This window comes from Pristiophorus japonicus, unplaced genomic scaffold, assembly GCF_044704955.1.
Source record: "Pristiophorus japonicus isolate sPriJap1 unplaced genomic scaffold, sPriJap1.hap1 HAP1_SCAFFOLD_2397, whole genome shotgun sequence".
NCBI lineage: Eukaryota > Metazoa > Chordata > Chondrichthyes > Pristiophoridae > Pristiophorus > Pristiophorus japonicus.
The window spans coordinates 315-27,577 of NW_027252120.1; the positions used below are offsets into that span (position 1 = coordinate 315).

The 27,263-nt window shown below is 55.4% G+C and overlaps 1 protein-coding gene across 1 annotated transcript; it reads right to left on the reverse strand.

Moving 5' to 3' along the window:
• Nucleotides 1–322: 322 nt before the first annotated feature.
• LOC139245820 (guanylate-binding protein 1-like) lies at nucleotides 323–27,263 on the reverse strand (the record flags this gene model as incomplete). Its single annotated transcript, XM_070871321.1, has 5 exons — nucleotides 27,158–27,263; nucleotides 22,813–22,982; nucleotides 17,977–18,201; nucleotides 2,699–2,859; nucleotides 323–551 (listed from the first exon to the last, which is right to left on the reverse strand). Coding segments are annotated over exons 1-5 (871 nt in total), but the record flags the coding sequence as incomplete, so codon positions are not given.

Sequence of the window (27,263 nt, forward strand, 5' to 3'; positions counted from 1 at the left end):
GAGAGAGAGAGAGGGAGAGGGGGGAGAGGTGCGAGAGAGGGAGAGAGGGAGAGAGGGAGTGATCACCATATCACATATGGAGCTCTATGAGAGGAAACAAGGGGTTAAGATGGAAAACTGTATATGGTGACATGTTCATGGTGTGATCAAGAACAAGTGACCATGGCTGGTCCCGCCTGTGTGCACAGTCCCACAGGAAGGTTTATTAGGCATTCCTCAATCACCACATCAGTCACAGAAACACCACAGTATAGCTAAGTCTGGTTCGGGATGAGGCACCAGAAGTTGGCACTGGGTTAAATGTGAGGGTTGAAGTTAGTACCTTTCCGTTTCCCAGCGAGCTTGTTCATCAGGTAGGATTTTCCGGTGCGGTACAGCCCCACGATGCCCACCACCACTGCCGGTTGGCTGATCTCCAACAGGATTTTCAGGGCCTCTTGGTTGACCTGGAGTTCACCAGACGTGCTGTTCTCAATCAAACACACGGGGTCCTCCATTTTGTACCGGGCCTGGCCTTTACTTGGGTTTGTCAGGGCAACGACACTCTCCATCTAATGCAGAAAGAAAATCACAGCACATTCACCTTCCAGCAACGAATGGAAGGAGAGGTTGGGGCATGACCGAGTAGTTAAAGTCAGTAGATATTGATCAACGCTAGAACAAGACTAGACGATGGCAATGAGCTCGGGAAAGTACATCAGTTCCAGGTAAAGAAAGGTCCTGTATTCTTATAGCGCCTTTGCAGACATTGACGACGAGATCCAACATCGCCTCCAGTGATCCAGTGCAGCCTTCGGCCGCCTGAGGAAGAGAGTGTTCAAAGACCAGGCCCTCAAATCTGCCACCATGCTCATGGTTTACAGGGCTGTAGTAATACCCGCCCTCCTGTATGGCTCAGAGACATGTACCATTTAGAGTGGACACCTCAAGTCGCTGGAGAAATACCATCAACAAGGTCTCCGCAAGATCCGACAAATCCCCTGGGAGGACAGACGCACCAACATTAGTGTCCTCATCCAGGCCAACATCCCCAGCATTGAAGCACTGACCACACTCGACCAGCTCCGCTGGGCAGGGCCACATTGTCCACATGCCTGACACGAGACTCCCAAAGCAAGCGCTCTACTCGGAACTCCTTCAGGGCAAACGAGCCAAAGGTGGGCAGAGGAAACGTTACAGGGACACCCTCAAAGCCTCCCTGATAAAGTGCAACATCCCCACCGACACCTGGGAGTCCCTGGCCAAAGACCAGTCCGCCCTAAGTGGAGGAAGTGCTTCCGGGAGGGCACTGAGCACCTCGAGTCTCGTCGCCGAGAGCATGCAGAAACCAAGCGCAGGCAGCGGAAGGAGCGTGCGGCAAACCAGTCCCACCCTCCCCTTCCCTCAGCGACTGTCTGTCCCACCTGTGACAGGGACTGTGGGTCTCGTATTAGACTGTTCAGTCACCTGAGGACTCATGTTAAGAGTGGAAGCAAGTCTTCCTCGATTCCGAGGGACTGTCGATGATTCACTGGCCTCATGATATCCCAAAGCACTCCACAGCCAATCAACTACTTCCGAAGTGTGGTCACTGTTGAAATGCAGGGATACACCGCAACCTATTTGTGCACAGCAAGCTCCCAGGAACAGCAAGGAAACGAATGACCAGATGATCTGTTTTTTTGGTGGTGTTGGTTGAGGGATAATTGTTGGCCAGTTCACCGGGACAACTAGCCAGGAGCCCACGCGTCTGTGTTTCTGCCACTAAGGTGATGTTAAGGTGGGATGCCCCGAACCGGGGAAATTGTGTCACCTTCTACATATACAACACCCACAGACCAGTGAGAATGGAGAGCATGTGGTGCAACACTGCCACCTACTGGTGTCACAGCATATGACACCTGAAGATCGCATGGCAGCAATCTCAGTATCGGTAGAACAAGTCAGCAGAGAGTGTTCATCTTGGTATCTAAACAGGCTCACTGTTTAACATAAGAACATAAGAAATAGGAGCAGGAGTCGGCCATACAGCCCCTCGAGCCTGCTCCATCATTGAATAAGATCATGGCTGATCCGATCATGGACTCAGCTCCACTTCCCCGCCCGCTCCCCATAACCCCTTATCCCCTTATCGGTTAAGAAATTGTCTCTCTCTGTCTTAAATATATTCAATGGCCCAGCCTCCACAGCTCTCTGAGGCAGTGAATTCCACAGATTTACAACCCTCTGAGAGAAGAAATTCCTCCTCATCTCAGTTTTAAATGGGCGGTCCCTTATTCTAAGATTATGCCCCCTAGTTCTAGTCTCCCCCATCAGTGGGAACATCCTCTCTGCATCCACCTTGTCGAGCCCCCCTCATTATCTTATACATCTCGATAAGATCACCTCTCATTCTTCTGAACTCCAATGAGTAGAGGCCCAACCTCCTCAACCTTTCCTCATAAGTCAACCCCTTCATCTCCGGAATCAACCGAGTGAACCTTCTCTGAACTGCCTCCAAAGCAAGTATATCCTTTCGTAAATATGGAAACCAAAACCGCACGCAGTACTCCAGGTGTGGCCTCACCAATACCCTGTATAACTGGAGCAAGACTGTAGAACATGCTTGTACTTTCCGTCGATAGGAATAAAACCGATAATTTATCTCTGGCGGGCTCCGATCCTACATAATTTAGCTCAATCGACTCTGTTGGTCTAACACAGATCAATAAATTGATACCTTGGGTTTGTGGACTGTGTTCACCACTTTTCTAACAGCAACACCTGTGTCCAGTTCCACAACTGGCTGTTTGCACAGGACGACGTCACAGAGGTCCTCCACGATTATCATTTGGCCTTTGGACATCCAGCTCACGCAGATTTCAACCAATCTAACGAACACTGAAATAGATTTGAAAGTATATCACATAATCTGTCCACCGTCTACAAGGCACAAGTCAGGAGTGTGAGGGAACTCTCTCCACTTGCCTGGATGAGTTGCAGCTCCAACAACACTCGAGAAGCTCGACACGGTCCAGGACAAAGCAGGCCGCTCGATCGGCCGCTACCCCCCACCTCCAACACTCACTCCCTCCACCACCGGCGCCCCCTGGCTGCAGTGTGCACCATCTACAAGATGCACTGCAGCAACTCGCCAAGGCTTCTTCGGCAGCACCTCCCAAACCCACAACCTCTACCACCTGGAAGGACAAGGGCAGCAGGTGCATGGGAACACCATCACCTCCACGTTCCTCTCCCAGTCACACACCATCCCGACTTGGAAATATATCGGCCGTTCCTTCATCGTCGCTGGGTCACAATCCTGGAACTCCCTCCCTAACAGCACTGTGGGAGCACCTTCACCACACGGACTGCAGCGGTTCAAGAAGGAGGCTCATTGTCACCTTCTCAAGGGGCGGCGAGGGATGGGCAATAAATACCAGCCTTGCCAGTGATGTCAACATCTTGAGAATGACTCATTATAAATCATTGGGGCTGAAATTGCACTCCGCCCCAAATGAAACGCACAATTTGAATTTAGTGATTATTGTTACATGGGGTGGAGAATAGAGGGATTTTGCCCCCTTTTTCCCTGTGATTTCACTGGGGCGATGTTTGAGGCTGGAGCGGGCAGTGTCATGAGTTAACGGGGAGGTCACTGCGAGCTCTGCAGCCACGTTACTGGCCCCCACTGGGCCCCCAGGGTGGGCTTCGGCCGTCCCCAAGAGGGGATGTGGGGCTGCCTGTTGGTGACCCGGCCGAACCCGCGGCCACCATTGTCGGCCCGACGATCGAAAGAAACTTGCGACCGCGGCGAGACGCCTCCCCTTGAAGGGCCGACGTGGAGCCCAGTGACGGACAGCGTCCCGACCGGGAGAGGCAGTCGGAGACACTGAGCGGCGGTGGTTCCACTCCCGTGGGGCAATCTCGCTCGCCGGGCGGTAAGGAGTCGGTGAGGGGTCGGTGAGGGGTCGGCGGGCGGTGAGGGGTCAGTGAGGGGTCGGTGAGGGGTCGGTGAGGGGTCGGTGAGGGGTCAGTGAGGGGTCAGTGAGGGGTCGGTGAGGGGTCGGTGAGGGGTCGGTGAGGGGTCAGTGAGGGGTCGGCGGGCGGTGAGGGGTCAGTGAGGGGTCGGTGAGGGGTTGGTGAGGGGTCGGTGAGGGGTCGGTGAGGGGTTGGTGAGGCGTCGGCAGGCGGTGAGGGGTCGGTGAGGGGTCAGTGAGGGGTCGGTGAGGGGTCGGTGAGGGGTCGGTGAGGGGTCAGTGAGGGGTCGGCGGGCGGTGAGGGGTCGGTGAGGGGTCAGTGAGGGGTCGGTGAGGGGTCAGTGAGGGGTCGGCGGGCGGTGAGGGGTCGGTGAGGGGTCAGTGAGGGGTTGGTGAGGGGTCGGTGAGGGGTCGGTGAGGGGTCAGTGAGGGGTCGGTGAGGGGTCAGTGAGGGGTCGGCGGGCGGTGAGGGGTCGGTGAGGGGTCAGTGAGGGGTCGGTGAGGGGTCAGTGAGGGGTCGGCGGGCGGTGAGGGGTCGGTGAGGGGTCGGTGAGGGGTTGGTGAGGGGTCGGTGAGGGGTCAGTGGGCGGTGAGGGGTCGGTGAGGGGTCGGCGGGCGGTGAGGGGTCGGTGAGGGGTCGGTGGGCGGTGAGGGCTCGGTGAGAGGTCAGTGAGGGGTTGGTGAGGGGTCGGTGAGGGGTCGGTGGACGGTGAGAGGTCAGTGAGGGGTCGGTGAGGGGTCGGTGAGGGGTCGGTGGGCGGTGAGGGGTCGGTGAGGGGTTGGTGAGGGGTCGGTGGGCGGTGACGGGTCGGTGAGGGGTCGGCGGGCGGTGAGGGGTCGGTGAGGGGTCGGTGAGGGGTTGGTGAGGGGTCGGTGAGGGGTTGGTGAGGGGTCGGTGAGGGGTCGGTGAGGGGTTGGTGAGGGGTCGGTGAGGGGTTGGTGAGGGGTCGGTGGGCGGTGACGGGTCGGTGAGGGGTCGGCGGGCGGTGAGGGGTCGGTGAGGGGTCGGTGAGGGGTCGGTGGGCGGTGACGGGTCGGTGAGGGGTCGGCGGGCGGTGAGGGGTCGGTGAGGGGTCGGTGAGGGGTCGGTGAGGGGTCGGTGGGCGGTGAGGGGTCGGTGGGTGGTGAGGGGTCGGTGAGGGGTCGGTGGACGGTGAGGGGTCGGTGAGGGGTCAGTGAGGGGTCGGTGAGGGGTCGGTGGGCGGTGAGGGGTCGGTGGGTGGTGAGGGGTCGGTGGACGGTGAGGGGTCGGTGAGGGGTCGGTGAGGGGTCGGTGAGGGGTCGGTGAGGGGTCGGTGGGCGGTGAGGGGTCGGTGAGGGGTCAGTGAGGGGTCGATGAGGTGTCGGTGAGGGGTCGGTGAGGGGTCGGTGAGGGGTCGGTGGGCGGTGAGGGGTCGGTGAGGGGTCGGTGAGGGGTCGGTGAGGGGTTGGTGAGGGGTCGGTGAGGGGTCGGTGGGCGGTGAGGGGTCGGTGAGGGGTCGGTGGGCGGTGAGGGGTCGGTGAGGGGTCGGTGAGGGGTCAGTGAGGGGTTGGTGAGGGGTCGGTGAGGGGTCGGTGAGGGGTCAGTGAGGGGTCGGTGAGGGGTCAGTGAGGGGTCGGCGGGCGGTGAGGGGTCGGTGAGGGGTCAGTGAGGGGTCGGTGAGGGGTCAGTGAGGGGTCGGCGGGCGGTGAGGGGTCGGTGAGGGGTCGGTGAGGGGTTGGTGAGGGGTCGGTGAGGGGTCAGTGGGCGGTGAGGGGTCGGTGAGGGGTCGGCGGGCGGTGAGGGGTCGGTGAGGGGTCGGTGGGCGGTGAGGGCTCGGTGAGAGGTCAGTGAGGGGTTGGTGAGGGGTCGGTGAGGGGTCGGTGGACGGTGAGAGGTCAGTGAGGGGTTGGTGAGGGGTCGGTGAGGGGTCGGTGGGCGGTGAGGGGTCGGTGAGGGGTTGGTGAGGGGTCGGTGGGCGGTGACGGGTCGGTGAGGGGTCGGCGGGCGGTGAGGGGTCGGTGAGGGGTCGGTGAGGGGTTGGTGAGGGGTCGGTGAGGGGTTGGTGAGGGGTCGGTGAGGGGTCGGTGAGGGGTTGGTGAGGGGTCGGTGAGGGGTTGGTGAGGGGTCGGTGGGCGGTGACGGGTCGGTGAGGGGTCGGCGGGCGGTGAGGGGTCGGTGAGGGGTCGGTGAGGGGTCGGTGAGGGGTCGGCGGGCGGTGAGGGGTCGGTGAGGGGTCGGTGAGGGGTCGGTGAGGGGTCGGTGGGCGGTGAGGGGTCGGTGGGTGGTGAGGGGTCGGTGAGGGGTCGGTGGACGGTGAGGGGTCGGTGAGGGGTCAGTGAGGGGTCGGTGAGGGGTCGGTGGGCGGTGAGGGGTCGGTGGGTGGTGAGGGGTCGGTGGACGGTGAGGGGTCGGTGAGGGGTCGGTGAGGGGTCGGTGAGGGGTCGGTGAGGGGTCGGTGGGCGGTGAGGGGTCGGTGAGGGGTCAGTGAGGGGTCGATGAGGTGTCGGTGAGGGGTCGGTGAGGGGTCGGTGAGGGGTCGGTGGGCGGTGAGGGGTCGGTGAGGGGTCGGTGAGGGGTCGGTGAGGGGTTGGTGAGGGGTCGGTGAGGGGTCGGTGGGCGGTGAGGGGTCGGTGAGGGGTCGGTGGGCGGTGAGGGGTCGGTGAGGGGTCGGTGAGGGGTCGGTGGGCGGTGAGGGGTCGGTGAGGGGTCGGTGAGGGGTCGGTGGGCGGTGAGGGGTCGGCGGGCGGTGAGGGGTCGGTGAGGGGTCGGTGAGGGGTCGGTGAGGGGTCGGTGAGGGATCGGTGAGGGGTCGGTGAGGGGTCGGTGAGTGGTCGGTGAGGGATCGGTGAGGGGCCGGTGGGCGGTGAGGGGTCGGCGGGCGGTGAGGGGTCGGTGAGGGATCGGTGAGGGGTCGGTGAGGGGCCGGTGGGCGGTGAGGGGTCGGCGGGCGGTGAGGGGTCGGTGAGGGATCGGTGAGGGGTCGGTGAGGGGTCGGTGAGGGGCCGGTGGGCGGTGAGGGGTCGGCGGGCGGTGAGGGGTCGGTGGGCGGTGAGGGGTCGGTGAGGGGTCGGTGAGGGGTCGGTGGGCGGTGAGGGGTCGGCGGGCGGTGAGGGGTCGGTGAGGGGTCGGTGAGGGGTCGGTGAGGGATCGGTGAGGGGTCGGTGAGGGGTCGGTGAGGGGTCGGTGAGGGGTCGGTGAGGGGTCGGTGAGGGGTTGGTGAGGGGTCGGTGAGGGGTCGGTGAGGGATCGGTGTGGTGTCGGCGGGCGGTGAGTGGTCGGTGAGGGTTTGGTGAGGGATCGGTGTGGTGTCGGCGGGCGGTGAGGGTTTGGTGAGGGATCGGCGGGCGGTGAGGGTTCGGTGAGGGATCGGCGGGCGGTGAGGGTTTGGTGAGGGATCGGCGGGCGGTGAGGGTTCGGTGAGGGATCGGTGTGGTGTCGGCGGGCGGTGAGGGGTCGGTGAGGGATTGGTGAGGGATCGGTGTGGTGTCGGCGGGCGGTGAGTGGTCGGTGAGGGATTGGTGAGGGATCGGCGGGCGGTGAGGGTTCGGTGAGGGGTCGGCGGGCGGTGAGGGGTCGGTGAGGGGTCGGTGAGGGGTCGGCGGGCGGTGAGGGGTCGGTGAGGGGTCGGTGAGGGGTCGGCGGGCGGTGAGAGGTCGGTGAGGGGTCAGTGAGGGTCAGCAGTCAGTGAGGGGTGAGTGAGGGGTCAGCGCGTGACCCAACAGGCAGCAACACGGTGCAGGGGGGAAACCCGTTTCTGCCGACTCCGGACCGGGGGACAATTTCTGAGGGGTCGGGACCTCCGCTTGCCCCCGGTTGGAACGGCCTTACTGCCCCATTACCCCCCCTTAGAGGCAATAATGGACCTTGAGGAGGGGAAAAATTTTGGCCCTGTTGTGTTAAAAATTCTATTAAACGCCTTTCAAGACAACTGAGGTATAAACTCATCCTTTTTCATTGTATTTTAAAACCTCATGTCAAAATTAACTGATCTCTTCCCAGCAACATGAACCGTTTGCTGCTGAGTTTTATTGGCCTGCATCATATCTGCTCTCAGTCAATAAATGACTGAAACTTTGATGTCACTGAACAGGCATTAGAAAAACCGCTTTCCCCAACAACATTCTGCCTCCATAATAGGGCTATCTCAACAACAACAACTTATATTTATATAGCACCTTTAATGTAGTAAAATGTCTCAAAGTGCTTCACACGAGCATTATGAAAACAAATACGGCACCAAGTCATGTAAGAAGGCGCCGAACACTTCGAGTCTCTTCATCGGGAGCACACGGAAGCCAAGCGCAAACAACGGAAGGAGTGTACAACAAGCCAAACACCCCACCCACCCGTCCCTCCAACCACTGTCTGCCCCACCTGCGACAGAGACTGTCGGTCCCACATTGGTCTCTACAGTCAGCTGAGAGCTCTTAATGGCCCAGAAATCCTGGCCTCCCCGTAACTGTACGGACTGTGTACGGGGTGCGTACGGGCTGCGCATGGAGTGTGTACAGGCTGCATATGGAGTGTGTACGGGCTGCGTATGGAGTGTGTACGGGGTCAGTACGGGGTGTGTACGGGGTGTGTACAGGGCGTGTACAGGGTGTGTACGGAGTGTGTACGGGCTGCATATGGAGTGTGTACGGGGTGTGTACGGGGTGTGTACGGGGTGTGTATGGAGTATGTACGGAGTGTGTACGCAGTGTGTACACAGTGTGTACGGTGTGTGTACGAAGTGTGTACACGGTGTGTACGGAGTGTGTACGGGGTGTGTACGGAGTATGTACAGAGTGTGTACGCAGGATGTACGGGATGTGTACGGAGTGTGTACACAGTGTGTACGGGATGTGTACGGAGTGTGTACACAGTGTGTACGGAGTGTGTACGGGGTGTGTACGGAGTGTGTACGGAGTGTGTACGGAGTGTGTACACAGTGTGTACGGGGTGTGTACGGAGTGTGTACGGGGTGTGTACGGGGTGTGTATGGAGTATGTATGGAGTGTGTACACGGTGTGTACAGGGTGTGTACGGGGTGTGTACGGAGTATGTACGGAGTGTGTACACGGTGTGTACGGGGTGTGTACGGGATGTGTACGGGGTGTGTACGGGGTGTGTACGGAGTGTGTACGGAGTGTGTACACAGTGTGTACGGAGTATGTACGGACCCAGGAAGGCATAGCAAAAGCCAATTTTCAGCGCATAATGCGCATGCGCCGAAAACTGGCTTTTGCGATCTGTCAGGCTGGAGCTTGGTTCATCCTCTGTATCTCGGGAGCGAGGACATTTGCAAGGGCAAACGTGCGGGATTCACCCATATCTTGCCCAGCAAACGTCTTCAAAACTCTTGCACCTGATAAAAGAGGCGTATGGCCCACTGTTACAGACGTAAGTGTTTTAAAACACCCTTAAAACATAAAAAGTAACATTTAAAAAACACATTTTATTTTTTAAAACCCTGCCCACTATGGTAAGTTTATTTGAAACCATACTTTAAAAAACTTCTTTAAAAATCAGGATTTTTTTTTAATAATAGATAAATAACTTTAATTTAAATGAATGTTAAATATGTAGTGTATATTTTCTATTATTTATTAGCATTTTGTGTGTTTGGGGGGGTTTCTCATTCATAATAATGGTAAGCCCAACTTACGGAGCTCCCATTATGATGAATGAGAACATACTGTTCCCTGATTGGCTGCCCAGAGCCATGTGACTGCAGCTCCCGTCCTGCACATGTCCTGAGGTGCACGCGCTGCGACGCGCAGTCAGTGGCCTCAGGACCGGGAACTCGCGTGGGCACAGCAGGAACTGGTCGGTGCGCTTCTTTTCAAACTTTTTTAACCAATTGCCCGCGGGAAGCAGCCGAGCGGGATTCCTGGGCCATTGGGACAGGCGACCAAAAGCTTGGTCAGAGAGGTTGGTTTCAAGGAGCATCTGAAAGGAGGAGAACGGAGCTGGAGAAGCCGAGATGTTTAGTGAGAGAATTCCAGAGCTTAACAATGAGGGAGCTGACGGGACGTCCGCCAATGGTGAGGGCCATTAAAATCAGGCCTGGACAAGAGGCCAGAATTGGAGCTGCACAGAGATCTCGGGGGGTTGTAAGGCTGCAGTAGGCTACAGAGATAGGGAGGGGGGGTGGAGTCCATGGGGGGATTCGAAAAGCGGTATGAGAGTTTTAAGTTCGAGGCGTTGACGGACCGGGAGCCAATGTAGGTCAGCGACACAACAACAACAACTTGTGTTTATATAACGCTGTTAACGCGCTTCACAGCAGTGTTACAAGACAAAACAGATATATTTGACACCGAGCCACGTAAGAGGAAATTAGCGCCGGTGACCAAAAGCTGGGTCAGAGAGGTGGGTTTTAAGGAACGTCTTGAAGGAGGAGAGAGAGGTAGAGAGAGGTGGAGAGGTTTAGGGAGGGAGTTCCAGAGCTTGGGGCCCAGGCAGCTGAAGGCACGGCCACCGATGGTGGAGCGATTATAATCAGGGATGGTCAGGAGGGCAGAGTTAGAGGAGTGCAGACATCTCGGGGGGTTGTGGGGCTGGAGATTACAGAGATAGGGAGGGGCGAGGGCCATGGAGGGATTTGTAAACAAGGATGAGAATTTTGAAATCGAGGCGTTGCTTAACTGGGAGCCAATGTAGGTCAGCGAGCACAGGGGGTGATGGGTGAGTGGGACTTGGTGTGAGTTAGGACACGGGGCAGCGAGCACAGGGGGTGATGGGTGAGTGGGACTGGGTGAGAGTTAGGACACGGGGCACAGGGGGTGATGGGTGAGCGGGACTGGGTGAGAGTTAGGACACGGGGCACAGGGGGTGATGGGTGAGCGGGACTCGGTGTGAGTTAGGACACGGGGCACAGCGGGTGATGGGTGAGTGGTACTAATTGTGAGTTAGGACACGGGGCACAGGGGGTGATGGGTGAGTGGTACTAATTGTGAGTTAGGACACGGGGCACAGGGGGTGATGGGTGAGCGGGACTCGGTGTGAGTTAGGACACGGGGCACAGGGGGTAATGGGTGAGTGGTACTAATTGTGAGTTAGGACAGGGGGCACAGGGGGTGATGGGTGAGTGGGAATTGGTGTGAGTTAGGACACGGGGCACAGGGGGTGATGGGTGAGTGGGACTCGGTGCGAGTTAGGACACGGGGCACAGGGGGTGATGGGTGAGTGGGACTCGGTGCGAGTTAGGACACGGGGCACAGGGGGTAATGGGTGAGCGGGACTCGGTGCGAGTTAGGACACGGGGCACAGGGGGTGATGCGTGAGCGGGACTTAGTGCGAGTTAGGACACGGGACAGCGAGCACAGGGGGTGATGGGTGAGCAGGACTCGGTGTGATTTAGGACACTGGGTCAGCGAGCACAGGGGGTGGGGGGTGATCGGGACTGGGTGTGAGTTAGGACACGGGGCACAGGGGGTGATAGATGAGCGGGACTCGGTGCAAATTAGGACATGGGGCAGTGAGCACAGGGGGTGATGGGTGAGTGGGACTTGATGCGAATTAGAACAGGGGGCACAGGGGGTGATGGGTGAGCGGGGCTTGGTGTCAGTTCGGACACGGGGCACAGGAGGTGATGGGTGAGTGGGACTTGGTGTGAGTTAGGACATGGGGCACAGGGGGTGATGGGTGAGCGGGACTGGGTGTGAGTTAGGACATGGGGCACGAGGTGATGGGTGAGCGGGACTGGGTGCGAGTTAGGACACGGGGCACGGGGAATGATGGGTGAGCGGGACTCACTGTGAGTTGGGACACGGGGCACAGGGGTGATGGGTGAGCGGGACTGGGTGTGAGTTAGGACACGGGGCACGGGGGTGATGGGCGAGCGAGACTCGGTGTGAGTTGGGACACGGGGCACAGGGGGTGATGGGTGAGCGGGACTCGCTGTGAGTTGGGACACGGGGCACAGGGGTGATGGGTGAGCGGGACTGGGTGTGAGTTAGGACACGGGCACGGGGGTGATGGGTGAGCGGGACTCGGTGTGAGTTGGGACACGGGGCACGGGGGTGATGGGTGAGCAAGACTGGGTGTGAGTTAGGACACGGGGCACGGAGGTGATGGGTGAGCGGGACTCGGTGTGAGTTGGGACACGGGGCACAGGGGGTGATGGGTGAGCGGGACTCGCTGTGAGTTGGGACAAGGGGCACAGGGGTGATGGGTGAGCGGGACTGGGTGTGAGTTAGGATACGGGGCACGGGGGTGATGGGTGAGCGGGACTGGGTGTGAGTTAGGATACGGGTACAGTCGAGTTTTGGATGGGCTGATGTTTACACAGGGTGGAAAGTGCAAGGACGGCCAGGGGGGCATTGGAACAGAGGTGTCTGAGAGGGGTTGGATAGATGGATGAGGGGAGGATGTTTCCCCGGTGCTGGGAAGTCTAGAAGAAGGGGTCACAGTCTCAGGATACTGGGTAGGAAATTTAGGACCGAGATGAGGAGAAATGTTTTCACTCAGAGGGCGGTGAACCTGTGGAATTCTCTACCACAGAAGGCTGTGGAGGCCAAGTCACTGAATATATTTAAGAGGGAGATGGATAGATTTCTAGACACAAAAGGCATCAAGGGGTCTGGGGAGAAAGCGGGAATATGGTGTTGAGATAGAGGATCAGCCATGATCATATTGAATGGCGGTGCAGGCTCGAAGGCACAAATGGCCTAATACTGCTCCGATTTTCTATGTTTCTATGTAATCAAAGCTCAGATGTCACATGACATTTTTTTCCCCCTAAATTGGCCTGGATTTTTATCTGGTTTTTGCCTCTCCCAGGAGTTCACATCGTATTAGGGATGGTTTTCTAGACCAAAATGTCGAGGAACCAACTAGAGGGCTGGCCATCCTAGACTGGGTGATGTGTAATGAGAAAGGATAATTAACAATCTTGTTGTGCGAGGCCCCTTGGGGAAGAGTGACCATAACATGGTGGAATTGTTTATTAAGATGGAGAGTGACACAGTTAATTCAGAAACTAGGGTCCTGAACTTAAGGAAAGGTAACGTTGATGGTATGAGGTGTGAATTGACTAGAATAGACTGGGAAATGATACTTAAAGGGTTGACGGTGGATAGTCATTGGCAAACAAAAAAAGATCACATGGATGAACTTCAACAATTTTACATCCCTGTCTGGAGTAAAAATAAAACGGGGAAGGTGGCTCAACCGTGGCTAACAAGGGAAATTAAGGATAGTGTTAAATCCAAGGAAGAGGCATATAAATTGGCCAGAAAAAGCAGCAAACCTGAGGACTGGGAGAAATTTATAATTCAGCAGAGGAGGATAAAGGGTTTAATTAAGAGCGGGAAAATAGATTATAAGAGGAAGCTTGCAGTGAACATAAAAACTGACTGCAAAAGCTTTTATAGATATGTGAAGAGAAAAAGATTAGTGGATACAAATGTAGGTCCCTTGCAGTCAGAAACAGGTGAATTTATAATGGGGAACAAAGAAATGGTAGACCAATTGAACAAATACTTTGGTTCTGTCTTCACAAAGGAAGACACAAATAACCTTCTGGAAATACTAGGGGTCCGAGGGTCTAGCTAGAAGGAGGAACTGAAGGGACTCATTATTAGTCAGAAAATTGCGTTATGGAAATTGATGGGATTGAAGGCCGATAAATCCCCGGGGCCTGACAGTCTGCATCCCAGAGTACTTAAGGAAGTGGCCCTAGAAATAGTAGATGCATTGGTGATCATTTTCCAACAGTCTATCGACTCTGGATCAGTTCCTATGGACTGGAGGGTAGCTAATGTAACCCCACTTTTTAAAAAAGGAGAGAGAGAAAACAGGGAATTATAGACCGGTTAGCCTGGCATTGGTGGTGGGGAAAATGTTGGAATCAATTATTAAAGATGAAATAGCAGCGCATTTGAAAAGCAGTGACAGGATCGGTCCAAGTCAGCATGGATTTATGAAAGGGAAATCATGTTTGACAAATCTGCGAGAATTTTTTGAGGATTAACTTGTAGAATGGACAAGGGAGAACCAGTGGATGTGGTGTATTTGGGATTTCAAAAAAGGCTTTTGACAATGTCCCACACAAGAGATTAGTGTGAAAAATTAAAGCACATGGTATTGGGGGTAATGTACTGATGTGGATAGAGAACTGGTTGGCAGACAGGAAGCAGAGAGTCAGGATAAACGGGTCCTTTTCAGAATGGCAGGCAGTGACTAGTGGGGTGCCGCAGGGCTCAGTGCTGGGACCCCAGCTATTTACAATATACATTAACGATTTAGATGAAGGAATTGAGTATAATATCTCCAAGTTTGCAGATGACACTAAACTGGGTGGCGGTGTGAGCTGTGAGGAGGACGCTAAGAGGCTGCAGGGTGACTTGGACAGGTTAGGTGAGTGGGCAAATGCATGGCAGATGCAATATAATGTGGGTAAATGTGAGGTTATCCACTTTGGTGGCAAAAACAGGAAGGCAGAATATTATCTGAATGGTGACAGATTAGGAAAAGGGGAGGTGCAACGAGACCTGGGTGTCATGGTACATCAGTCAATGAAAGTTGGCATGCAGGTACAGCAGGCGGTGAAGGAGGCAAAAGGCATGTTGGCCTTCATAGCTAGGAGATTTGAGTATAGGAGCAGGGAGGTCTTACTGTAGTTGTACAGGGCCTTGGTGAGGCCACACCTGGAGTATTGTGTTCAGTTTTGATCTCCTAATCTGAGGAAGGACATTCTTGCTATTGAGGGAGTGCAGAGAAGGTTCACCAGAATGATTCCAGGGATGGCAGGACTGACATCTGAGGAGAGACTGAATCGACTGGGCCTGTATTCACTGGTGTTTAGAAGAATGAGAGGGGATCTCATAGAAACATATAAAATTCTGACAGGGTTGGACAGGTTAGATGCAGGAAGAATGTTCCCGATGCGGGCGATGTCCAGAACCAGGGGTCACAGTTTAAGGATAAGGGGTAAGCCATTTAGGACTGAGATGAGGAGAAACTTCTTCACTCAGAGAGTTGTTAACCTGTGGAATTTTTTACCACAGAAAGTTGTTGAGGCCAATTCATTGGATATATTCAAAAGGGAGTTAGATATGGTCCTTACGGCTAAAGGGATCAAGGGGTATGGAGAGAAAGCAGGAAAGGGGTACTGAGGTGAATGATCAGCCATGGTCTTATTGAATGGTGGTGCAGGCTCGAAGGGCCGAATGGCCTACTCCTGCACCTATTTTCTATGTTTCTATGTTTTTCCGGTTGGGGTGGAGTGTAGAATGTTTAAGTGTAAGGGGTGTCACAGTTGTGTGGGGCAGACTGGTTGGGCTGGGTGCTCTTTGCCTTTCCGCCATTGTTCATTGTCCATAGGTTTATATGTAACCTTCAGGACTGCTGACCGAGGGCCGTGTGGCTCTTTGTCGGCTGGCACGGACACGGTGGCCCGAAATGGCCTCCTTCTGCGCTGTCAATTTCTACGTCTAACAGTGAGTGCCGTTCTTTAGCCACTGACGGGGAGCAGCGTTATAAACATTGCCGATGACATTAAACATGGTAACATCGTATATAGTGGTGAGGATTGTTGTAGACTTCAGGATGACATAGACAGGATGATAAAATGGGCAGATGGAGTTCAATACGGAGAGGTGTGACGTGATGAACTTTGGGAAGATTAATATAGAAAGACAGTATGCTATAAATGGCACGATTTTGAAAGTGTTGATGAGATTTTTCTGTCTATATATATGAACATAAGAACATAAGAATTAGGAACAGGAGCAGGCCATCTAGCCCCTCGAGCCTGCTCCGCCATTCAACAAGATAGAAACATAGAAATATAGAAACATAGAAAATAGGTGCAGGAGTAGGCCATTCGGCCCTTCTAGCCTGCACCACCATTCAATGAGTTCATGGCTGAACATGCAACTTCAGTACCCCATTCCTGCTTTCTCCCCATACCCCTTGATCCCCCTAGTAGTAAGGACTACATCTAACTCCTTTTTGAATATATTAAGTGAATTGGCCTCAACAACTTTCTGTGGTAGAGAATTCCACAGGTTCACCACTCTCTGGGTGAAGAAGTTCCTCCTCATCTCAGTCCTAAATGGCTTACCCCTTATCCTTAGACTGTGACCCCTGGTTCTGGACTTCCCCAACATTGGGAACATTCTTCCTGCATCTAACCTGTCTAAACCCATCAGAATTGTAAACGTTTCTATGAGGTCCCCTCTCATTCTTCTGAACTCCAGTGAATACAAGCCCAGTTGATCCAGTCTTTCTTGATAGGTCAGTCCCGCCATCCCGGGAATCAGTCTGGTGAACCTTCGCTGCACTCCCTCAATAGCAATAATGTCCTTCCTCAGGTTAGGAGACCAAAACTGTACACAATACTCCAGGTGTGGCCTCACCAAGGCCCTGTACAACTGTAGCAACACCTCCCTGCCCCTGTACTCAAATCCCCTCGCTATGAAGGCCAACATGCCATTTGCTTTCTTAACCGCCTGCTGCACCTGCATGCCAACCTTCAATGACTGATGTCGGCTGATCTGGCTGATCTGGCCGTGGACTCAGCTCCACTTACCCGCCCGCTCCCCGTAACCCTTAATTCCCTTATTGGTTAAAAATCTATCTGTCTGTGATTTGAATATATTCAATGAGCTAGCCTCAACTGCTTCCTTGGGCAGAGAATTCCACAGATTCACAACCCTCTGGGAGAAGAAATTCCTTCTCAACTCGGTTTTAAATTGGCTCCCCCGTATTTTGAGGCTGTGCCCCCTAGTTCTAGTCTCCCCGACCAGTGGAAACAACCTCTCTGCCTCTATCTTGTCTATCCCTTTCATTATTTTAAATGTTTCTATAAGATCACTCCTTATCATTCTGAACTCCAACGAGTAAAGACACAGTCTACTCAATCTATCATCATAAGGTAACCCCCTCATCGCCGGAATCAGCCAAGTGAATCGTCTCTGTACCCCCTCCAAAGCTAGTATATCCTTCCTTAAGTAAGGTGACCAAAACTGCACGCAGTACTCCAGGTGCGGCCTTACCAATACCCTATACAGTTGCAGCAGGACCTCCCTGCTTTTGTACTCCATCCCTCTCGCAATGAAGGCCAACATTCCATTCGCCTTCCTGATTACCTGCTGCACCTGTAAACTAACTTTTTGGGATTCATGCACAAGGACCCCCCAGGTCCCTCTGCACCGCAGCATGTTGTAATTTCTCCCCATTCAAATAATATTCCCTTTTACTGTTTTTTTTCCCAAGGTGGATGACCTCACATTTTCCGACATTGTATTCCATCTGCCAAACCTTAGCCCATTCGCTTAACCTATCGAAATCTCTTTGTAGCCTCTGTGTCCTCTACACAACCCGCTTTCCCACTAATCTTTGTGTCATCTGCAAATTTTGTTACACTACACTCTGTCCCCTCTTCCAGGTCATCTATGTATATTGTAAACAGTTGTGGTCCCAGCACCGATCCCTGTGGCACACCACTAACCACCGATTTCCAACCCGAAAAGGACCCATTTATCCCGACTCTCTGCTTTCTGTTAGCCAGCCAATTCTCAATCCATGCTAATACATTTCCTCTGACTCCGCGTACCTTTATCTTCTGCAGTAACCTTTTGTGTGGCACCTTATCGAATGCCTTTTGGAAATCTAAATACACCACATCCATCGGTACACCTCTATCCACCATGCTCGTTATATCCTCAAAGAACCTGAATGAGGTGTATAACATTATGAGGGGCCTGGATAGAATGGATAGGAAGGACCTATTTCCCTTAGCAGTGGGGTCAACAGCCAGGGGGCAGAGATTTAAAGTAATTGAGGGGAGGTTTAGAGGGGATTTGTGGGGAAATGTCTTCACCCAGAAGGTGGTGGGGGTCTGGAACTCACTGCCTGAAAGGGTGGTAGAGGCAGAAACCCTCACCACATTTAAACAGTACCTGGAGGTGCACCTGAAGTGTCGTAACCTACAGGGCTACGGACCGAGAGCGAGAAAGTGGGATTAGGCTGGGTAGCTCTTGGTCGGCCGGCGCGGACACGATGGGCCGAAATGGCCTCCTTTCGTGCTGTAAATTCTATGTCTCTATGTTTCTATGACCAATGGGTCGAAAGAGCGGAACGTACCTTGCCCATCAATCCTGTGGCGTCCCATGATGCTGTTCACTTGCCCGCTGAGAACGTGATCCCTCAGTCTGTCCGACTGCACCTTGAACTCTTGCTCCAGCTCGCCCTCCGTGACCTCGTCCAATCTCTTCCTGCCTGCATCCGCGCAGGGCTGGCAAAACGCAAAACACTTGTGTCTGCGGAACAGTTTCTCGAGGCAGACGCTTACTGAACTTTCATCGCCAGCTGAAAAACACAAGCGCAGATCTGTGCCTTAATTCAAAGGACCAAGCACAAAAGGTTAGTGTGCAGGTACAGCAAGTGATCAGGAAGGCCAATGGAATCTTGGCCTTTATTGCAAAGGGGATGCAGTATAAAAGCAGGGAAGTCTTGCTACAGTTATACAGGGTATTGGTGAGGCCACACCTGGAGTACTGCGTGCAGTTTTAGTTTCCATATTTACGAAAGGATATACTTACTTTGGAGGCAGTTCAGAGAAGGTTCACTCGGTTGATTCCGGAGATGAGGGGGTTGACTTATGAGGAAAGGTTGAGGAGGTTGGGCCTCTACTCATTGGAATTCAGAAGAATGAGAGTTGATCTTATTGAATGTATAAGATTATGAGGGGGCTTGACAGGGTGGATGCAGAGAGGATGTTTCCACTGATGGGGGAGACTAGAACTAGGGGGAATATCTTAGAATAAGGGACCGCCCATTTAAAACTGAGATGAGGAGAAATTTCTTCTCTCAGAGGGTTGTAAATCTGTGGAATCCGCTGCCTCAGAGAGCTGCGGAGGCTGGGTCATTGAATATATTTAAGACAGAAATAGACAGTTTCTTAAATGATAAGGGGATAAGGGGGCGGGCAGGGAAGTGGAGCTGAGACCATGATCAGATCAGCCATGATTGTATTAAATGGCGGAGCAGGCTCGAGGGGCCGTATGACCTACTCCTGCTCCTAGTTCTTATGTACGTATCTAAAGTAATCCAACATGCAGTCACGCAAAACAACCAACTGTACACTCACACAACAACACAAATTTGCATTTATATAGCGGCTGTGCAACATTTTCTGCCCAAAATGCCGAGTGGATGAGGGGACCTCCTCCTGAGTTCCCCACATTTACAGAAGCCAGTCTTCAGCCAATTCGATTCACTCCACGTGATATCAAGAAACGGCTGACTGCACTGGGTATAGCAAAGGCTACAGACCCCGGCAACGTCCCGGCTGTCGTGCTGAAGACTTGTGCTCCAGAACTAGCTGCACCTCTAGCCAAGCTGTTCCAGTGCAGCTACAACACTGGCATCTACCCGACAATGTGGAAAACTGCCCAGGTATGTCCTGTCCACAAAAAGCAGGACAAATCCAATCCGGCCAATTACCGCCCCATCAGTCTACTCTCAATCATCAGCAAAGTGATGGAAGGTGTGATCAACAGTGCCATCAAGCAGCACTTACTCATCAATAACCCGCTCACTGAAGCCCAGTTTGGGTTCTACCAGGACCACTTGACTCCAGATCTCATTACAGCCTTTGTCCAAACATGGATAAATGAGCTGAATTCCAGGGGTGAGGTGGGAGTGACTGCCCTCGACATCAAGGCAGCAATTGATCGAGTGTGGCATCAAGGAGCCCCAGTAAAACTGGTCAATGGGAATCAGGGAAAACTCACCACTGACTGGAGTCATACCCAGCACAAAGGAAGATGGTTGTGGTGGTTGGAGGTCAATCATCACAGCCCCAGGACATCGCTGCAGGAGTTCCTCAGGGCAGTGTCCTAGGCCCAAACACCTTCAGCTGCTTCATCAATGACCTTCCCTCCATCATAAGGTCAGAAATGGGGATGTTCGCTGATGACTGCACAATGTTCAGTTCCATTCGCAACTCCTCAGATAATGGAACAGTCCATGTCCGCATACAGCAAGACCTGGACAACATTCAGGCTTGGGCTGATGAGTGGCAAGTAACATTCGCGCCACACAAGTGCCGGGCAATGACCATCTCCAACAAGCAAGAGTCTAACCACCGCCCCATGACAGTCAATGGCATTACCATCGCCGAATCCTCCACCATCAACATCCTGGGGGTACAAGATGCACTGCAGCAACTCGCCAAGGCTTCTTCGGCAGCACCTCCCAAATCCGTGACCTCCACCGCCCAGAAGGACAAGGGCAGCAGGCGCATGGGAACACCACCACCTCCAAGTTCCTCCTCCCAGTCACACACCATCCTGAGTTGGAAATATATCGGCCGTTCCTTCATCGGCGCTGGGTCACCATCCGGGAACTCCCTCCCTAACAGCACTGTGGGAGCACCTTCACCACACGGACTGCAACAGTTCAAGAAGGCGGCTCACCACCACCTTCTCCTGGGCGATTAGGGAGGGGCAATAAATGCCAGCGACGCCCACAACGGGTGAACATATTTTAAAAACATGCTCGGGGCACAACCTCAGTATTCCCTCAATTGGCCTTCATTGCGAGAGGGATGGAGTACAAAAGCAGGGAGGTCCTGCTGTAACTGTACAGGGTATTGGTAAGGCCGCACCTGGAGTACTGCGTGCAGTTTTGGTCACCTTACTTAAGGAAGGATATACTGGCTTTGGAGGGGGTACAGAGACGATTCACTAGGCTGATTCCGGAGATGAGGGGGTTACCTTATGATGATAGATTGAGTAGACTGGGTCTTTACTCGTTGGAGTTCAGAAGGATGAGGGGTGATCTTAGAGAAACATTTAAAATAATGAAAGGGATAGACAAGATAGAGGCAGAGAGGTTGTTTCCACTGGTCGGGGAGACTAGAACTAGGGGGCACAGCCTCAAAATACGGGGGAGCCAATTTAAAACCGAGTTGAGAAGGAATTTCTTCTCCCAGAGGGTTGTGAATCTGTGGAATTCTCTCCCCAAGGAAGCAGTTGAGGCTAGCTCATTGAATGTATTCAAATCACAGATAGATAGATTTTTAACCAATAAGGGAATTAAGGGTTACGGGGAGAGGGCGGGTAAGTGGAGCTGAGTCCACGGCCAGATCAGCCATGATCTTATTGGGTGGTGGAGCAGGCTCGAGGGGCTAGATGGCCTACTCCTGTTCCTAATTCTTATGTTCTTATGTTCTTATGCTCTTATTAATGTTGGTGAAGTCCAGAACCAGGGGTCACAGTCTAAGGATAAGGGGTAAACCATTTAGGACTGAGATGAGGAGAGACTTCTTCACCCAGACACTGGTGAACCTGTGGAATTCTCTGCCACGGAAAGTTGTTGAGGCCAATTCACTAAATATATTCAAAAAAGAGTTAGATGAAGTCCTTACTACAAGGGGGATCAAGGGGTATGGTGAGAAAGCAGGAATGGGGTACTGAAGTTGCATGTTCAGCCATGAGCTCATTGAATGGCGGTGCAGGCTAGAAGGGCCAAATGGCCTACTCCTGCACCTATTTTCTATGTTTCTATACTGCCACACTGTCAGAGGGGCAGTACTGAGGGAGTGCCACACTTTCAGAGGGGCAGTACTGAGGGAGTGCCGCACTGTCGGAGGGGCAGTCCTGAGGGAGTGCCGCACTGTCGGAGGCGCAGTCCTGAGGGAGTGCCTCACTGTCGGAGGGGCAGTCCTGAGGGAGTGCCACACTGTCGGAGGGGCAGTCATGAGGGAGCGCCACACTGTCGGAGGGGCAGTACTGAGGGAGCGCCGCACTGTCGGAGGGGCAGTACTGAGGGAGCGCCGCACTGTCGGAGGGGCAGTACTGAGGGAGCGCTGCACTGTTGGAGGGGCAGTACTGAGGGAGGGGCAGTACTGAGGGAGGGGCAGTACTGAGGGAGCGCTGCACTGGCTGAGGGGCAGTACTGAGGGAGTGCCGCACTGTCAGAGGGGTAGTAATGAGGGAGGGGCTGTACTGAGGGAGGGGCAGTACTGAGGGAGCGCTGCACTGTCTGAGGGGCAGTACTGAGGGAGTGCCGCACTGTCGGAGGGGCAGTACTGAGGGAGCGCTGCACTGTCGGAGGGGCAGTACTGAGGGAGCGCCGCACTGTCGGAGGGGCAGTACTGAGGGAGCGCCGCACTGTCGGAGGGGCAGTACTGAGGGAGTGCCGCACTGTCGGAGGGGCAGTACTGAGGGAGCGCTGCACTGTCGGAGGGGCAGTACTGATGGAGTGCTGCACTGTCGGAGTGGCAGTACTGAGGGAGCGCCGCACTGTCGGAGGGGCAGTACTGATGGAGTGCTGCACTGTCGGAGTGGCAGTACTGAGGGAGTGCCGCACTGTCGGGGTGGCAGTACTGAGGGAGTGCCGCACTGTCGGAGGGGCAGTACTGATGGAGTGCTGCACTGTCGGAGTGGCAGTACTGAGGGAGTGCCGCACTGTCGGAGGGGCAGTACTGATGGAGTGCTGCACTGTCGGAGGGGCAGTACTGAGGGAGCGCCGCACTGTCGGAGGGGCAGTACTGATGGAGTGCTGCACTGTCGGAGTGGCAGTACTGATGGAGTGCTGCACTGTCGGAGGGGCAGTACTGAGGGAGCGCTGCACTGTCGGGGTGGCAGTACTGAGGGGCCGTCTTTCGGACATGTCATTAAACTGAGGCCCTGTCTGCCATCTCAGGTGGATGTAACAGATCCCTCGGCCACTCTTTGGAAGAAGAGCGGGGGAGTTCTCCCCAGTGTCCTGGGGACAATATTTATCCGTCACCTAATACCACTGTAGAACAGATCAATCGGTTACTGATCACATTGTTCCTTGTGGGAGCTTGCTGTGTGTAAATTGGCTGCCGCTTTTCTTACATTACAGCAGTGACTACACTTGACGAAATAATTCATTGTCTGTTGAGGTGCTTGTTGGCAGCATTTTCTGGATTCTCACAGTCCTTACCTTGCCTGCTGGCCAGAATAGTCTTCAAGTAATCGTCGGCGCAAAGCTCGAATCCATCCACGCAAAGCAGCAGCTTCGAGTCTCGAACACACCAGACAAACTCGGGGAATGTCCCATCCTCAAACACATCACACCGTCTCTGGACAATGTCCCCCAGCTTGGTGATGAAGCTGCTGGCAATTAAGGCAAAGACAGAGGCAAATCGCCACTTGGATTGTACGTGTCCTGAACTGAGCCCAACCTGTCCCCAACCAAACTGAACCGAACTGAACCCGGCCCCAACCGAACCGAACCCGGCCCCAACCGAACCGAACCTGGCCCCAACCGAACCCAGCCCTTACTGAACCCGTCCCCAACCCCAACCGAACCAAAACCACCCCGAACTGAACCAAACCCAGCCCCAACTGAACCCGGCCCCAACCGAACCCGGCCCCAACCGAACCCGGCCCTAACTGAACCGAACACACCCAGAACTGAACCGAACCTGGCCCCAACTCAATTGAACAGAACCTGCCCCTAACCAAAGTCAGCCCCAACCGAACCAAACCTGTCCCGAACGTAATCAAACCCAGCCTCAGCCCAACTGAACCGAACCCGGCCCCAAACAAACCCAGTCCCAACTAAACTGAATCGAACTGAAACCGTCCTCAACAGAATCCAGCCCCAACTGAACGAACCGAATCGAATCCGGCCCCAACCGAACCGAACCCGGCCCCAACCAAACTAACCGAACCGAATCCGGCCCCAACCAAACCGAACCCGGTCCCAACTGAGCCGAACCCGGCCCCAATTGAACCTGGCCCCAACCGAACCGAACCGAACCCGGCCCCAACCGAACCGAACCAGGCTCCAACTGAACCGAACCCGGTCTCAACCAAACCCGGCCCCAACCGAACCAAACCCAGCCCCAACCGAACCGAACCCGGCCCCAACCGAATCGAACCGAACCCGGCCCCAACTGAATGAACCGAACCCAGCCCCAACCGAACCGAACTGAACCTGTCCCCAACCGAACCCATCCCCAACCGATCCTGACCCCAACCGAACCTGGCCCCAAACGAACCCGGCCACAACTGAACCAAACCCACCCTAAACTGAGCCGAATCCGGCCCCAACCCAACTGAACAGAACTCGTACCTAACCAAAACCGGCCCCAACCGAACTGAATCTGTCGCGAACTGAACTGAACCCAGCCCCAATCCAACTGAACCGAACCCGGCCCCAAACGAACCTGGCCCCAACTAAACTGAATCGAACTGAAACCGTCCTCAACAGAATCCAGCCCCAACTGAACGAACCGAATCGAACCCGGCCCCAACCAAACCGAGCTGAACACGGCCCCAACTGAACCGAACCTGGCCCTAACCAAACGAACCGAACTGAATCCGTCCCAAACTGAAACGAACCTGCCCCAACCAAACCGAACCCGGTCCCAACTGAGCCGAACCCGGCCCCAATTGAACCTGGCCCCAACCGAACCGAACCAAACCCGGCCCCAAGCGAACCTGGCCCCAACTAAACTGAACCAAACTGAAACTGTCCCCAACCGAACCAGGCCCCAACCAAACCCAGCCCCAACCAAACCCAGCCCCAACTGAACCGAGCCGAACCCGGCCCCAACTGGACCGAACCTGGCCCCAACCGAACCTAACCTGTCCCCAAATGAACCGAACCCGGCCCAAAACTAACCAAACCGAATCCAGCCCCAACCGAACCGAACCGAACCCGGCCCCAACCGAACTGAACCCGGCCCCAACTGAACCGACCCCCCCAACTGAACTGAACCCGGCCCCAACCGAACGGAACCCGGCCCCAACTGAACCGAACCTGGCTCCAACCAAATTGAACCCGGCCCCAACCGAACTGAACCTGGCCGCAATAGAACCAAACCCGGCCCCAACCGAACCGAACCCAGACCCAAACGAACCGAACCTGGCCCCAACCGAACTGAACTGAACCCGGCCCCAGCTGAATCGAACCCAGACCCAACCGAACCAAACCCTGCCCCAACCAAACCGAACCCATCCCCAACCGAACCCGGCCCCAACCAAACCGAACCCAGCCCCAACCGACCCGAACCGAACCCGACCCCAACCAAACATGGCCGCAACCGAACCAAAGCCAGCCCCAACCGACCCGAACCCGGCCCCAACCGAACCCCTCCCCAACCGAACCAAACCCGGCCCAACCAAACCAAACCCGTCCCCAACCGAACCGAACCCATCCCCAACCGGACCGAACCCAGCCCTGATCAAACCCGGCAACTAACCGGTCAAATCCCGGCTACAACCAAATTGAACCCGGCCCCAACCGAACCGAACCTAACCCGTCCCCAACAGAATCCGTCCCCAACCGAACCCGACCCCACTGAACTGAACCCGTCCTGAACTGAACCGAACCCGGCCCCAACCCAACTGAACCGAACCCCTCACCAACCGAACCCGTCCCCAACCGAACCAAAACCGTCCCCAACAGAACCCGGCCCCAACCGAACGAACCGAACCGAACCCGTCGCGAACTGAGCCGAACCTGCCCCAACCAAACCGAAACCGGCCCCAACCGATCCGAACAGAACCGTCCCCAACCGAACCCAGCCCCAACGGAACCGAACCCAGCCCCAACCGAAACAGGCCGCAAGCTAACCGAACACGGCCGCAACCGAACCGAAGCTGGCCCCAACCAAACTGAACCTAGCTCCAACAGAAGCTGGCCCCAGCCGAATCTAAACCGGCCCCAACTGAACCGAACCGTCCCGAACTGAACTGAACTCGGCCCCAACTGAACCAAATCTGGGACCAACCCAACTGAACCAAATCCAGCCCCAACCAAACCGAACCCAGCCCCAACCGAACCGAACCCAGCCCCAACCGAACCGAACCCGGCCACAACCGAACCCAGCCCCAACCGAACGAAACCCAGCCACAACCAAACCGAACCCGGCCCCAACCGAATCGAACCGAACCCAGCCCCAACCGAATGAACTGAACCCGCCCTCAACCGAACTCGGCCCCAACCGATCCCGGCCCCAACCAAACCGAACCCACCCCGAATGAACCGAACCCGTCCCCAACCGAACCCGGCCCCAACCGATCCCGGCCCCAACCAAACCGAACCCACCCCGAATGAACCGAACCCGGCCCCAACCCAACTGAACCGAACCCGTCCCTAACCGAACCCGGCCCCAACTGAACCGAACCCAGCCTCAACTCAACTGAACCGAACATGTCCTGAACTGAACCGAACCCGGCCCCAACCCAACTGAACCGAACCCGGCCCCAACCGAGCCAGGCCACAACTAAACCGAACCGAACCAAAACCATCCCCAACAGAACCCAGGCCCAACCGAACAAACCGAACCGAACCTGCTCCGAACTGAACCAAACCTGCCCCAACCGAACCGAACCCGGCCCCAACCGAACGAACCGAACGGAACCTGCCCCAACCGAACCAAACCCGGCCCCAACCGAACCGAACCCGGCCCCAACCAAACCGAACCTGGCTCCAACCGAATCCGGCCCCAACCAAACCAAACCCGGCCCCAACCAACCCGAACCAAACCCGTCCCCAACCGAACCCGGCCCCAACTGAACCGAACCCAGCCCCAACCGAACCAGGCCGCAACCGAACCAAACACAGCCACAACCGAACCAAATCCGTCCCCATCCGAACCGCACCCGGCCTCAACCGAACCGAACCCGGCCCCAACCAACCAAAACCCGTCCCCAACGGAACCGAACCTGTCCCCAAACGAACTGAACCCGGCCCGAACTGAACCGAATGCGGCCCCAACCGAACCTGGCCCCAAGCGAACCCTGCCCCAAGCGAACCCGGCCCCAACTGAACTGAACCCGGCCCCAACCGAACCAGACACCAACCCAACCCCAAGCGAATCCGGCCCCAAGCGAACCAAACCGAACGTGGCCCCAACCAAACTGAACCCGGCCCCAACCGAACCCGTCCCCAACCGAACCCAACCCGGCCCCAACCGAATCGAATCAGGCTCCAACTGAACCAAACCCGGTCCCAACCAAACCCGGCCCCAACCGAACCAAACCCAGTCCCAACCGAACCGAACCCGTCCTCAACCGAACCCGTCCCCAACTAAACTGAACCGAACCCAGCCCCAACCGAACCAGAACCCAACTGAGCCCATCCCCAACCGAACCCATTCCCAACCGAACTGAACCAAACCCGGCCCCAACCGAACCAGAACCCAACTGAACCCATCCCCAACGGAACCCGTTCCCAACCGAACTGAACATTGCTTGTCCCAAACAGGACCTGTCCCCACAGCCCAACCCGATCCTGAATCGTTCCCATCAACAGTGAGATGTGGAAAGGATACCGCAGTTTCTCCAGGGCCTCCGGGTCGATGGTTCCTTTGCTGTTATAGAGGAAGATGCTGCTGAGGATCAGAGCCAGGGCAGCCATCCTGCTCTCTGCTACCTGAT